At 37.9% G+C, this 12,112-nt stretch overlaps 2 protein-coding genes, 1 long non-coding RNA gene and 1 pseudogene across 3 annotated transcripts; 3 read left to right on the forward strand and 1 right to left on the reverse strand.

The window, feature by feature from the left end:
* The first annotated feature begins 176 nt into the window (after window positions 1–176).
* LOC111343448 (uncharacterized) lies at window positions 177–3,101 on the forward strand. Its single transcript, XM_022950631.2, has 2 exons — window positions 177–659; window positions 2,095–3,101. Exons 1-2 carry the CDS (start codon window positions 447–449, stop codon window positions 2,428–2,430), a joined length of 549 nt encoding a protein of 182 aa, XP_022806366.1. The 5' UTR covers window positions 177–446; the 3' UTR covers window positions 2,431–3,101.
* A 764-nt stretch (window positions 3,102–3,865) lies between these two features.
* Window positions 3,866–10,995, reverse strand: LOC111343446 (uncharacterized). Its single transcript, XM_022950630.2, has 6 exons — window positions 10,640–10,995; window positions 8,483–8,721; window positions 7,653–7,928; window positions 5,609–5,740; window positions 4,703–5,075; window positions 3,866–4,599 (listed from the first exon to the last, which is right to left on the reverse strand). Exons 1-6 carry the CDS (start codon window positions 10,887–10,889, stop codon window positions 4,373–4,375), a joined length of 1,497 nt encoding a protein of 498 aa, XP_022806365.1. The 5' UTR covers window positions 10,890–10,995; the 3' UTR covers window positions 3,866–4,372.
* Window positions 4,545–5,623, forward strand: LOC111343449 (uncharacterized). Its single transcript, XR_015994297.1, has 3 exons — window positions 4,545–4,655; window positions 4,724–5,067; window positions 5,485–5,623. It is a non-coding gene; the product is annotated as an uncharacterized LOC111343449 (long non-coding RNA).
* LOC148741543 (uncharacterized) lies at window positions 8,717–10,296 on the forward strand (annotated as a pseudogene).
* Window positions 10,996–12,112: the final 1,117 nt, after the last annotated feature.

Here is a 12,112-nt window from a genome sequence, read left to right on the forward strand (position 1 = left end):
GTTGGAATGCTTTTTGTTGTTGTTGTTTTGTCGTTTGCGTATTTGTTATTGATCTATCAAAATTTCCTCATATAAAATAAATCTTAAATAACTGAAGCGCGTTCTCTCGAATACTCGTGCGCGGATCTCGCGGGATTCTGGTTCTCGCCGCCGATCAAGCGTGACGTGAAATAAACACGTTTCAGATTTCAATAAAGTCAGACAGAATTTTGCCACGCTCCCAAACGTTCGACTCTCAACGAACATTTGTGTCTTTTAAAAACGATATCATTCTCTTGGATCCATCTTCCAGTCCAATGGAATCTGACCAATGATTTTTCTGACAACTGCGAACAGTCAAATCATCTTTTGGATGAATTAATGGATATGGAAATTTGCGATCATAACTCTTAAATTATCAATAGGGAAGAGAGACTAGAAGTTACGCGAACATTTCAACGTAAAAAATGATTTTAGCGGATGGGACATTAGCCATCTATATTTCTGCCGGCCTAGCTGGGTTTCTCGCACTGCTATGGTGTTGTGCTATATGCGTTTGCAAAGGACCTTGTCGATCACTCGACGAACCCGTGAAATCACCCTTTGAAATGCATATGGACCCTGCGTCCAAAGACACGGCATTACGAAACAAGTACGAAGTGTATCACTATCATCTGATGGTAAGTCATGGAACATTTTAACTGACTTGGTGTTTATTTCTCATAAAAAATTTCTTCAAATATCCTTTTCCAAAACGAGAAGAAATTCGCGTACGTATTCGAGAGATCATCGCGATAATGTTTATTTTATCTGATAACATTTTAACTTATTCTCTCGGTGTGATGTTATAGTAGACAATATTCTCAGACAACACTAATGCAAATTCGTGTTGAACGCTGCATGTCATATCACCAATTCTTTCCCAGAGAAAATGTTGTAAAAGCAAACACTTTTACACATGAAAGATCTCGGCTAAAATCAAAAGCTTGCTTGTAAATGATTCCAAAAAGTCTAAGCGACGACAATTAGAGCTTTGAAATGTCATAAAATTAGACAGCGCCGGAAGGCACATGTTTTTGTAGTTCAATTCAAGCGTAACATCGTGCTTAACTTGCTCCCCTTTTTAAAATCATTAAAATATAAATGAGATATATAGTGGGCAGGGAAGGTTCGAGTTCCGGAAGCAAAAAAACAAAAAAGGCGAAAATGTATTTTGTATTTAATCAAGAATAATTCGGTCCATCAACCTTGCCTAAAATGTTTAATTTTGGCAAAATGTTGTCACGGTAATGGACATCGAACTGATGATCGCTTTTGCCAGAGCAAACAACTAATAACTTGCAGGAATCAGTTGCTTGTTACTTTTTTTCCGTGACATAGAATTATAATATAGTTTACATAAAAACATCTGTTTAGAAGTCTTAAGGCATTGCATGTGTGATGCATTTCAATCAATCAATAACTGCTCATTTTCTTACTGATTGGTCTGGATACAGGCATCCCTTCAAACCAAATGATAGGAAATAGGTACGTTAGCTTTAGGGTTTTTTCATTTTTTTTCCCCTAGTTTTTTCCTTCAATAATCAAAGTACACAAAAGCTTTGAGAAGAAGTAGTAGGAGAGCATGTAATGAATGAGGGCGGTTCCTTCTAATTTTTTTCAAACATCTTCATTCCACTATGGATTGGAAAGGTGGGGTAGCCTTTCGACTCTGTCATGCACAGGGATCTGAAATAATTATTAATTACAAAATAGCAAAGGTAAAAGGATTGGCAGAGGGTACTCTTTAATGTACCGGAATCTGAAATAATGTAAGACTACCCATGTAGCAGATGTTAGAAACATTGACCAACTATGACACGTGAGGGGCCTAATAATAAGTTATTGGTACATTGCTGACAAGGAAGCAAAGAAACATATTTAAAATCAAATATTAATATTCTCAAGCCGTTAACGATCTGCACAGGATTTGTTCAATCGTTTTCGATAAGATACGACATCATTGTAGTTTTATCCTGAGTACAGTTGGAAACGATTGTTCATTTTTTCCAATTTTCAGCCTAAAGAGAGTGATTTTAGTTTTAACGTGATCAAATGATGTCAATTTTTCTTTAGACACCAAAAACACCAACTCAACAGCACCAAGTTTTGCTGCCTCCACAACTGGTTCCCACACCGATTTCACAGGCAAGTGGATCACCGATTGCATTTGACTTCGGAGCTGTCTTAAAAATGCAAGCTGCGGACAAGGCGAACGCTAAAGGAAGAGATCGCCAAGTCAGGGATCCGTTGATAGATAAAGAACAAGGAGATTCTTCGTCTGATTCAAATAATGAGAACGTCAAACTAAAGAGATTGAACACGATTAAGGTGGATGTACAAAACATCGACGACCAAAAATCTGACAAGCCTCTGATACAGCAGGACAACCTTCGAGATGTTGTTAACTGATTGTGATGACATCATGAACAGTTTCTTCGGTGCTTGTGGTTAAGAAAGTTGTCATCATAGATGAAAGGAATAATAAGATAGCAAAGTGCCTTGAATTGGTGAGAAACAAAAAGAACTGCTAGCTTCATGTATTGATAATTCCTAATCTACTTGTTCTTAAGAATTACAAGGATCAATGTTTAGGCGGCCTTATGCTTGTCACCGATGAAGGCCTTCGTTTGAGCGGACGCTTCTATCCTGATTTGAAAATACGCAAGAAATGCTGCTTTAAGGATTGAAGTTTTTTCTCATTCAAATGCGAAATATTTATTTTTCACGATTTGATATGTTCAATTAAAAAAATTTCGCTATTTTAGTATCAGTAACTTTGGAAAAATAATTATATTTACGTAGACGGCGCGAGTGCGATATGTGCCGCTTTGTCGCTCAGTTTTGTCTATTTTTTTTCCTGTTTTGTTCACTATGAAGTGCATATTAGCTGTATCCCTTCAAAAAATGAATTCTCCACTCTTTTACCGCCAAACTTAGTTTTTGAAGTTAATGCACCTCGAGGGTAAGCGTTGCACGGCCCGCCAATTGTCAAAGTTTACTTTTAACACCCTCTAAATATAGACCGGTAAATGATGAAAGACCTGTTTAAGTAAGTAAATAAAACAAAACACTTGACTCTGTTTGGTGGCACAAAACATGTTAGGCCCAGCAAGGGTTTCCAGAGTTACAGGACACGGACTTCAAAAGGGATTTCTCCACTGAAACTGAACAACTATTCTTAGTGGGGTACCGGCTTCAAAAGACGATCTAAATGACGCCGTGGAGGAAACAGTTCGAAGACAGTCGCCACCCTTACACCAGGCCCCTTACCTTTTAGTCCGCCCGTATGTTTGTCTGCTGAACAAAAACGAAATTTCCCAGTCACGGCCGCGCAGCAGAGCCCAGACAACTCAAATGGTCGGGACTCACGAGCGAAGTCTATGTAAACCACTATTGTGATGGAGCTTCCTAATAAAAGATTGTTATTATTAAGTCCTAATGCCGGTGCTACTACTAACACTACCTTGTAAATTACAAGAGTTGTGTGTCTCGGTTTATAGAGTATGCACAATAATTTGATCCTAATGGAAGATATGGGAAATTAGAAACATCAGTTATAGAGAGAACAGTGTCTGTTTATAACCAGTAAATTCCAGCGTAGTGCCGGCTTCAAAAGACTGTCATTTTGGATCTAAATGGTATACATCTTTGCTTTCGTAAAATAGAAATACACCCCTTATCGACATCGCTCGAACGTGGACCGGTTCTCAATTTGTCAGTGCCTATAGATGTCTGCAAGCACCACGCCGACAACGATTGTGACTATATAAGCTGTGTGACGGCACTAAAACCTCCATTTCTCGTTTTGTAAGACAAACACCTGGTGTAATGTGTCTACATACAATAACTATAATAACTAATTTATTAGCTAACACTTGTAACATAAACTACTTGTGTAGTGAGTGTATTCATCCACCAACAGTTATAATGATATATATCTGGGAAATGTCCTGATAAAGTGTGTGCAGGCATCTGATCACAATTCTAACTATTTCATCAAGCAATGTAACAATTTTAGTACTAATTCCTTACTCATTTACAGTTACGTTTGCTCTGGTTAACGTAATGGAAACACGCTGTTTGACTGAGTATCAGCAAGAACTGAAACCAAAATACGGCTGTAACCACAATGGCTAATCAGTCCAAAGACTGAGGAACAAAGACGCAGAAGTACTCAAAGTAATCAAGCACAAGAAAGGGTGATCGATAACATCACACTTGGTTTAAGTTGTACATCTAATTTGGAAAAAAAAAGTGGTGCGAGCTATCTGGATCAATCACAGAATGAAATGAAGCAAAAGCACCGCAATCCTAGATTTATTTCCTCAAGAAACTGAAAGTTGCTCCGTAGTCAGGGCTGGGTTGCAAGTCTTATCAGCAGTTTAAGTCCCGCGGGACGGACCGTCAGCATTGGCACGGCTTCAACTTTACACTCGGGAGCCTCACTGACCGAAAATTTCTTCAACAAAGTCGCCAATATCACCTTCATTTCCATCAAGGCAAATTTGTATCCAATGCACATGCGCGAGCCCACCCCAAATGGAATGTGTGTGTAAGGCTTTACACCTGCTCGGTCCTCTGAAAACGAGAAAAGAAAACTTAAGGACTTAACAGAGGACTCAACACATGACAAGGTCTCAACCAAAAGCCTCAGTTATAAAGCCATCAATAAAACTAATACCTTTCTCATCGAATCTTTCAGGATCAAAGTCGTCAGGATTTGGCCAAAATTTGGAAGTTCGCTGTAATTCATCAATGGGCAATATTATAACTGTATCCTTGGGAATCAGATATCCCCCGATAGTGATATCTTCAATTGGAGCACGGCCAGTCACATTAGCAGGGGGGTGGCGCCGCAGCGCTTCTTTAATGACTTTTTCAAGGTACGTGAGCCGTTCAACTGCATCCCATGTCATCTCAGTTCCACCACGTAACACAGAGTTTATTTCTTCTCTCAGTTCAACTTGGATTTGAGGCTTCTTTGCCAGCTCATAGAGGGTCCAGGCAAGAGCAACACTAGTTGTCTCGTGACCAGCCACCATAAAGGTGAACACCTTAAAAAGGAAAAAAAAAAGAGTTGAAAAGATTTATAAAGATAATAAAATGACCTATATTACCGACCTATATTACCGACAACAATTCCAATCTCAAACCTTGCAATGTAGATGAAGAGAACCTGCAGGGTTTATGCTAGAAATTCAGGCCAAAGAGTGCACAGTCAGGGACCCCTTTTTCGATTTTAGGGATAACAACAACAACAACAACAATCTTTATTTATTCTAAATTCTAATGAGAAAGGCATTTGAAACAGTTAAAGAGGCTATTAAGCAGCTCTCATATTATTCTTGTTGACAAGTATGTTTTTACATACTTTAATTATTTTTAAAAAATGGTTTAAGAAAAAGGAATTAATTACTGGACACAATACTTTTGATGCTTATTTGTAACTTTATGTTTTTTTAGGTCACTTCAATACCGGCTCCCAATGAGAGAGAGTTATTTCATTCCATTCATCATGAAAATGGTGCAATAACCTCAATCTGCAATTCAGTATTGTCCAATAATTCAAGGAATGTAATTTCTGCACCTGACTCCTCAACTCCTCATCGTCCATGACTGAATTTGTTTCCTGATCATACATGTCCATCAGAACATCTAGAAGATCTTTTTTCTCTCTCACAATTCCAGCTTTTTTCTCTTTGCGACGCTCTTTGATCACCTTTTGAAGAGAAAAAGGAAAAAGACTTGATACTCCTAGTAATTTTACAAAAAAATTTAACTGTTTCTTTGCCTGCCTAATTAACAAGAGAATTGGGCTGACTGAGGTAAAAAAAAAAAAAAAAAAGGAAATGATTTACTCGTTAGGGTTGTGCAGTTTTCTAGTGATATCTATTGCTTGAACAAAGAAATTAAACATACATTAATTTCATTATTTGAAGAAAAATTTGCAAGCTCCAGGAGCTATTATTTGAGGCAGGCATTTTGTAATTTATTCCCTTTAAAATAACATTAAGATGACAGAAAAGCATTGTTTTCGTCTTTAATATTTTGTATATATCCTATTATTTAAAAATAAGGAGTGTTGGTGCACCCTAAATTAGCTAACTCTGGGGTGGTAAGCAAACTACTCAGCTCTAGGATGCAAAAGATCAACAATATTTCGTGATGGTCTGATATTTGGCTATATGGTCTTAAAAGAAGTAACCTGTTTAGGTCTAGTCACATAGTGCCTGTAAAACTTTTCCAATCTTGTTTATTATAGGTACTCTTAACCGGTATGTCAGTCGAGAGTCAGTCGATACTCAACAGATACATTGCAATACTCTGTTGACACTCAGTCGACAGTCAGTTGATAGTTAATAGATGGTAGGTTGACAACCAGGTGATAGTTGGTTGATATAGCGACCAACTATTGGCTCAGTGTCAGTTGCTATGTGGGCCAACATACCTATTTGCTGATATATCAACTGACTATTGACAGTGTTGACGGACATATCAGTTGAGCATCAACCAACCCTCAAGTGATATATCTTTTGATGTTCCGGCCCAGAATACCTACAATAAACATGATCCAACTTTTCAACAAAAGGAAAATTTGGCCCTCTCGGGATCACTTAGGGTGGTCTTGTCACAAAATGGGTTTGGTTTGAGCTTTCCATCAAATGTGAAATTTTCCAAGAACTATAATACCAGCATTTTTAATTTACGTATATGTGCACGATCCTTCGCAGTAAAGCACTATTTAAGCAATAGTGAAAATCAGACCTAAAAAAAATTCAGGCCTGTACGGGATTCGAACCACTGACCTCTGCGATACTAGAGCGCTGCACTAGTATCGCAGAGGTCAGTGGTTCAAATCCCGTACAGGCCTGAATTTTTTTTTTCAGGTCTGATTTTCACTATTGCTTAAATAGTGCTTTACTGCGAAGGATCGTGCACATATACGTTTCATAACCGCAGTTCATATATATGTATTTCATATGTTTGTTGTTTGATTTTTAATTTAAGAAATAATAAGGGAATGTTCATGAAAATTAAAGTAATTATGTGGCAAGACTCACAAGTACTGTGAAATTGAAAGTGAAAATAAAAACCCTGTAATATATTCACAGGATAATGAAAAGTTGAGCAATGATAGTCTCCAGGAGTTCTACTCATATCCACTGGGAAGTAGGGCAGGGATTTCAATAAGAAATTGCTCAAAGCAAATGGGCACCACTCTTTCCTATTTAAAGTCACCAGTGTGCCAATATTTTTCAACAATATGCTTTATATTGATAAAAATACATTATTTTTTGCCAATTAATCATTCATGTTGAGTGGTATACTTTAAAAAAATCCTTAATACAATTTTTGAAAGGGGACTTATTTATTGCATCCAATAATAAGGATGTTCTTAAATTTGTTAAGCAGTGGAAAAATTGCACTTTCTCTTGCTCCACAAATAGAACTCTTTCAAGATTTTTATACGAACTGTTCCCCGTCACATGTTTATTAATCTTGTTGGATAATTTTAATTGATGTAGCCTCAAAGGCTACAGATAGGGTTAACCAGATCAAATTCACCTCTACCTTGAAACAAAAAACTGTGTATTAATTGAAGCAGCTCTAGGCAACCATTTTATACTTACATCTAATACTGTATTGTCAGCTATCTCCTTAGCAGTCTTAATTCTCCTGTTTTCACTTGTTGGTAGGTACTCAAAAAAGGGAATAAAGGTCTTCCCGATGAGTTGTCTAAAACTCATTCCACTAATGACCATATCCACTGCTTCAGAAACTTTGCTCTCCCCTGCTAAGACAGTGTTAAAGTTGTAACCAAATGCAGATTGACCGATCACATCCAGAGTTAAATGTGTCAAATCATCATGAACTTCAACAGGATCTTTCAGCTTGGTTGACCATAGCTGGAAGTAGAAGAAAATCACATGAAAGTTGGAGGATAATGATTATTAGATATTAAAACAAAGGCTTAAGCAACTTTCAATTGTGTTCAACAAGAAGGCATACATGATAAATCTTTTATATGGAGGGGGGCATTGGGGCCTCTGGGAAACCACAAAACCAGAGGAAAAAACCTCCAAAACCGAAAAACCGACAAAAGAAGGCAGCATAACTGAAAACCGCATGCAAACCTGATAAAACCGCTACATTTTCACCTTTAAAGGGGTCGAAAAGGAGAAACCGAAAACCGCGTCAGAGTTTTCATGAAAACTGAAAACCAAATGCAAAAACACGTAAAATCCGCAAACTGCTCTGACCATCAAAACCGAAAAACCAAACCTTTTTGGCCGAAAAACCGATTCAAAAAACAGTCAAAACCACAAAACCGAAAATCCCAAAGCCCCCCTCTATATACCATGTACATGTTTGTCTAAAGAATCTAAAAACATACGTTATTAACAATCATAATTTAAAGTATATTAGCTTGTTGAAAAAAAAATTATGCTTAATCACTCACCTTAACAAGGTTATCAACATTTTCTATGAAGATTCCCAAAAATCCTTTCAAGTACTTGGAAGTAAATGCAGGACCAATCATTCTTTTTTGTCGAGCATGTGCCTTGCCATTGGATGCAAACAAGCCAGTGCTTATACTTGGAATATTTCTTGCGACAAAGTCAGGTCTGTAAAATTTATGGCTATTGCTAGCCACGAACTTGATGAGCTCAGGATCAGGTATATGTAGTAAATAGCCATCTACAGTATAGTCAAATAACAAGAATTAAATTCAATCTTCTTAACATTTTTTCTCATGATGTTACATCATTTCTGATACAGATTGCAATGTCACCACCATGTTGAGTAACTGCTAAGTAATGATGTAACTGCTAAGTAGTGTGTCATTCATTTGATAATCATATGATATCCAATGGTATATTCTTACAGATAGACAATGGGGATTTAGGAAGGGCTACTCAACGGAGAGCCTCCTCCTTCATCTCACTGAGTACTGGGGGAGTGCCCTGGATAGAGGCCATAAGGTTGGAGTCTTATTCATTGATTTCCGCAAAGCTTTTGATTGTGTCGACCACAGTATTGTTACTGAGAAACTCAAGACTGCTGGCTTGGTAGGTGATATGTGGAAATGGATCAATGACTATCTCTCCAACCGTGTGCAAGGGACTAGTGTAAGTGGGTCTAGATCTGATAGAATCCCCATTAGAGCTGGGGTCCCTCAGGGATCCTTACTGGGACCAAGACTGTTTGCATCTTATGTTAATGACCTCCCTGAATCTATTACCAGTGGAGAAGTCTATATGCATGCTGACAACACCACAATATATGTAGTAGGGAATACTGTTGATGACATAACAACAGTGTTACAGGCTGTTTGGACCAGGTTAATTCCTGGTGTCTTAGTAACAGACTGATTCTACATGAAGGTAAATCCGAGGCAATGGTCTTAAGTACCACCCCCTTCATAGGTCCTTTGAAACAGCTGAAGCGGGGTGCGGACACCATTTGGTATGTGTCCTCCACCAATTTCCTTGGGGTTACAATTGATGGTAAACTCCGTCTTGGTCTCAGCATGTTGCATTGGCTAGATCTGCATTTAATGCCATAAATTTCCTATCTACATCTATCTTGGAGACTTTTTACTATAGGATAGTTATTCCAAGTGTTCTGTATGGAATTGTGAATTGTGGGTCTGGACCCAAGCTTAAAGATCTAGAAATGATTCACATCAGGGCTGCTAGGCTGATTCATAAGTTACCAAATAGTTTTAAGGATAGTGATGTACTTTCTAAGGTTGGTTGGATGCCTTTAGCGTATTTTTATAAGCTCCATATCTTAACTATTACATATAATGCTTATTATAATTTAGGGCTGCGGGAAATTAATTGTTTGGTGACCAAGAACTCTAACAGCTATAACCTAAGGAAATCCCTGAATGTTGTACTTGTGATAGGCCCAAAACCGAACTGGGTCATAGGTCCTTTACACATGCAGATCTAAGAGCTGCAGTAGCATGGAATGCGCTACCAGATAATCTTAAAGATTCTCCAAATTTATCTATTTTTAAATATGACTTAAAACAATCCAAACTGTCATGAATATTAATTTTGAAAAGGGAGGTAATGTTGTATAAAACATGAAACCAAATTTTCACTATTACTAAAATTTTATGGTTTACTTAATTTATTCAAGTTATAAATTGTATCATATTTGTATTTTAAATAATTATAGACTAATTACTTTAGGCAGGTCCACATCAGCTGTAAAGTTGCATACATTTTGAACCTGCTTTATCGAATAAAGTTATGTATGTAAGATTGGTTGGTTTTTCTGTTATTTTAATCTCTCATGAAGCCATATCTTCCCATGACTTTTAACCCCTTGACAGTGAACTCACTCTGCGTTGCCATTACTGAGTTCAGTGATGGAAGTATTCAGGCCATATCTGAGTGACCCTGGAGGTGACCACACATTCAATGATGATACATTATAGGGCGCATTTCGACCAGGGCGTAGGGAAATTAAGTCTTAAATGTCATTTTGAACAATGCGTGATTCGGGTATGCATGATTAAATTATCTATTCACGCTAAAACATGACCACAGAAGTTTGGTAATGTATCACATTACTGCTGCCTCTTGTATTTCAAATTACGCACCTTTCCCAACTCCATAACCTAGATGAACGACGAACATCGGTCCATGTTTTTCACTCCAAGAGCGTAGCACTTCCAGTTGATTAGATTGGAGGAAAGTTAAAACATGGCCGATCAATGGCCACCTGCCTGGAGGGCTTGGAATCTTCTGTAGCGGAGACAACTTCTCTTCCACGAATTTATATGTAAGCCATAATATCAATGCTGCGAATGGCAACAGCAAAATAGAGCCAACATTAAGTGAAAACTCCATATTTAAGTGATTGCGTGCGCTTTACTTCGATGTTGGTATTAGTTTGCAGTGTCATGATCGAGCTTGTGAAACTAATAAGTTGCACAATTGGTGTAGTTTTGTTTGTTGTTGATATTGATCAGGGGTGGGGTCAGCTGGCCTGACATAAACTTTAGGCGTTATCCTTTTTCATCATCCATATATTTTTTTAATATATAGTTATGTATTTTGAGAGGAACAGGAGCTATGAGTTTGTTATCCATCAGAATTAAGCTGTAAATTATTATTTATGAAGTTTCATTTGTGATACCATCAGTCTTACATGATAATGGAGCTACTCTTGTAGACGTCATGCATTATGCGGTGCTTGCGTGACTTGATTATTACTTCCAAATGTTGTAATGACTTTTTGGAGTAATTAAGAACTGAGAACACAATCCTTTTTCGTTCGTTGTACTCCCGCGGTAATCCGGGTCAGGATGAGTGGCTATGCGATTTGAGTTGCACTCAAATCCTTCATTCTCTAAAGCAAAGTGTCTTTGGGGTCATTAAACATAACGGTTGCGTGACTAAGCATTACATCGCAATGCTTTCCATATTATATTGACTCTAATAACTTCAGTCAGAGTCAGTGTTATGACAGTCAGGGGGAGGGGGGACTAAAGTGAGCCAACAAAGCAGGGGAAAATGGGCAGGCTCAGCACAACGAGTTTCTTTCAAAATAGTATGGGAGGGGCTATAGGCCCCCTTGCCCCTCCCTCTGCGCTGCCCCTGTTAACTGTTATTTGTTGTTTCGACTGTACTGTACTGAATAACACATAGCTTTTTATCTACTAGCGCTTTATCGCTCTTATCGACTCTTGTCGCCATCTGTTCTCTGACAGACAGTGAGAAAAGGGGGTAGCCTAACAGTAGGTTTGTTGTAATAAAACACAATGGAATAAAAACACGGATCTGCCTTGTCGTTAAGAATTGAACTATACAAGTGGATTAATACGAGGACAAGTAAATTACTTGCATCTCGACTTCTATACATGATAGTTAACGCAAGGTTTGCCTTCATCGAATATTGCATGATCAAAGTCTCAGGAGCTTATAACGGTTAATGCTAAAAAAACATATGTTCAAGGAGACATCAGCAGAAAAGCATCGACCCAAATACCAGGAGATAGGCAGCTAAATCGGAGCTCTTGTGGGAAGGAAATTGCATTAGAGATTGGCCTGTTTGGGGAGGGCGTAGGCCA

Source organism: Stylophora pistillata, chromosome 1 (assembly GCF_964205215.1).
Source record: "Stylophora pistillata chromosome 1, jaStyPist1.2, whole genome shotgun sequence".
Taxonomy (NCBI): domain Eukaryota; kingdom Metazoa; phylum Cnidaria; class Anthozoa; order Scleractinia; family Pocilloporidae; genus Stylophora; species Stylophora pistillata.

Excerpts from the sequence above, each read along its gene's own strand:
- LOC111343448 (XM_022950631.2), top strand. The coding sequence starts at position 447 with ATGATTTTAGCGGATGGGACATTAGCCATCTATATTTCTGCCGGCCTA. Across the intron at positions 660-2,094 it reads TGTATCACTATCATCTGATG|ACACCAAAAACACCAACTCA; the intron begins GTAAGTCATGGA and ends ATTTTTCTTTAG.
- LOC111343446 (XM_022950630.2), bottom strand. The coding sequence starts at position 10,889 with ATGGAGTTTTCACTTAATGTTGGCTCTATTTTGCTGTTGCCATTCGCA. Across the intron at positions 8,722-10,639 it reads AGGTTATGGAGTTGGGAAAG|ATGGCTATTTACTACATATA; the intron begins GTGCGTAATTTG and ends ACTATACTGTAG. Across the intron at positions 5,741-7,652 it reads CTGACAATACAGTATTAGAT|GTGATCAAAGAGCGTCGCAA; the intron begins GTAAGTATAAAA and ends TCTCTTCAAAAG.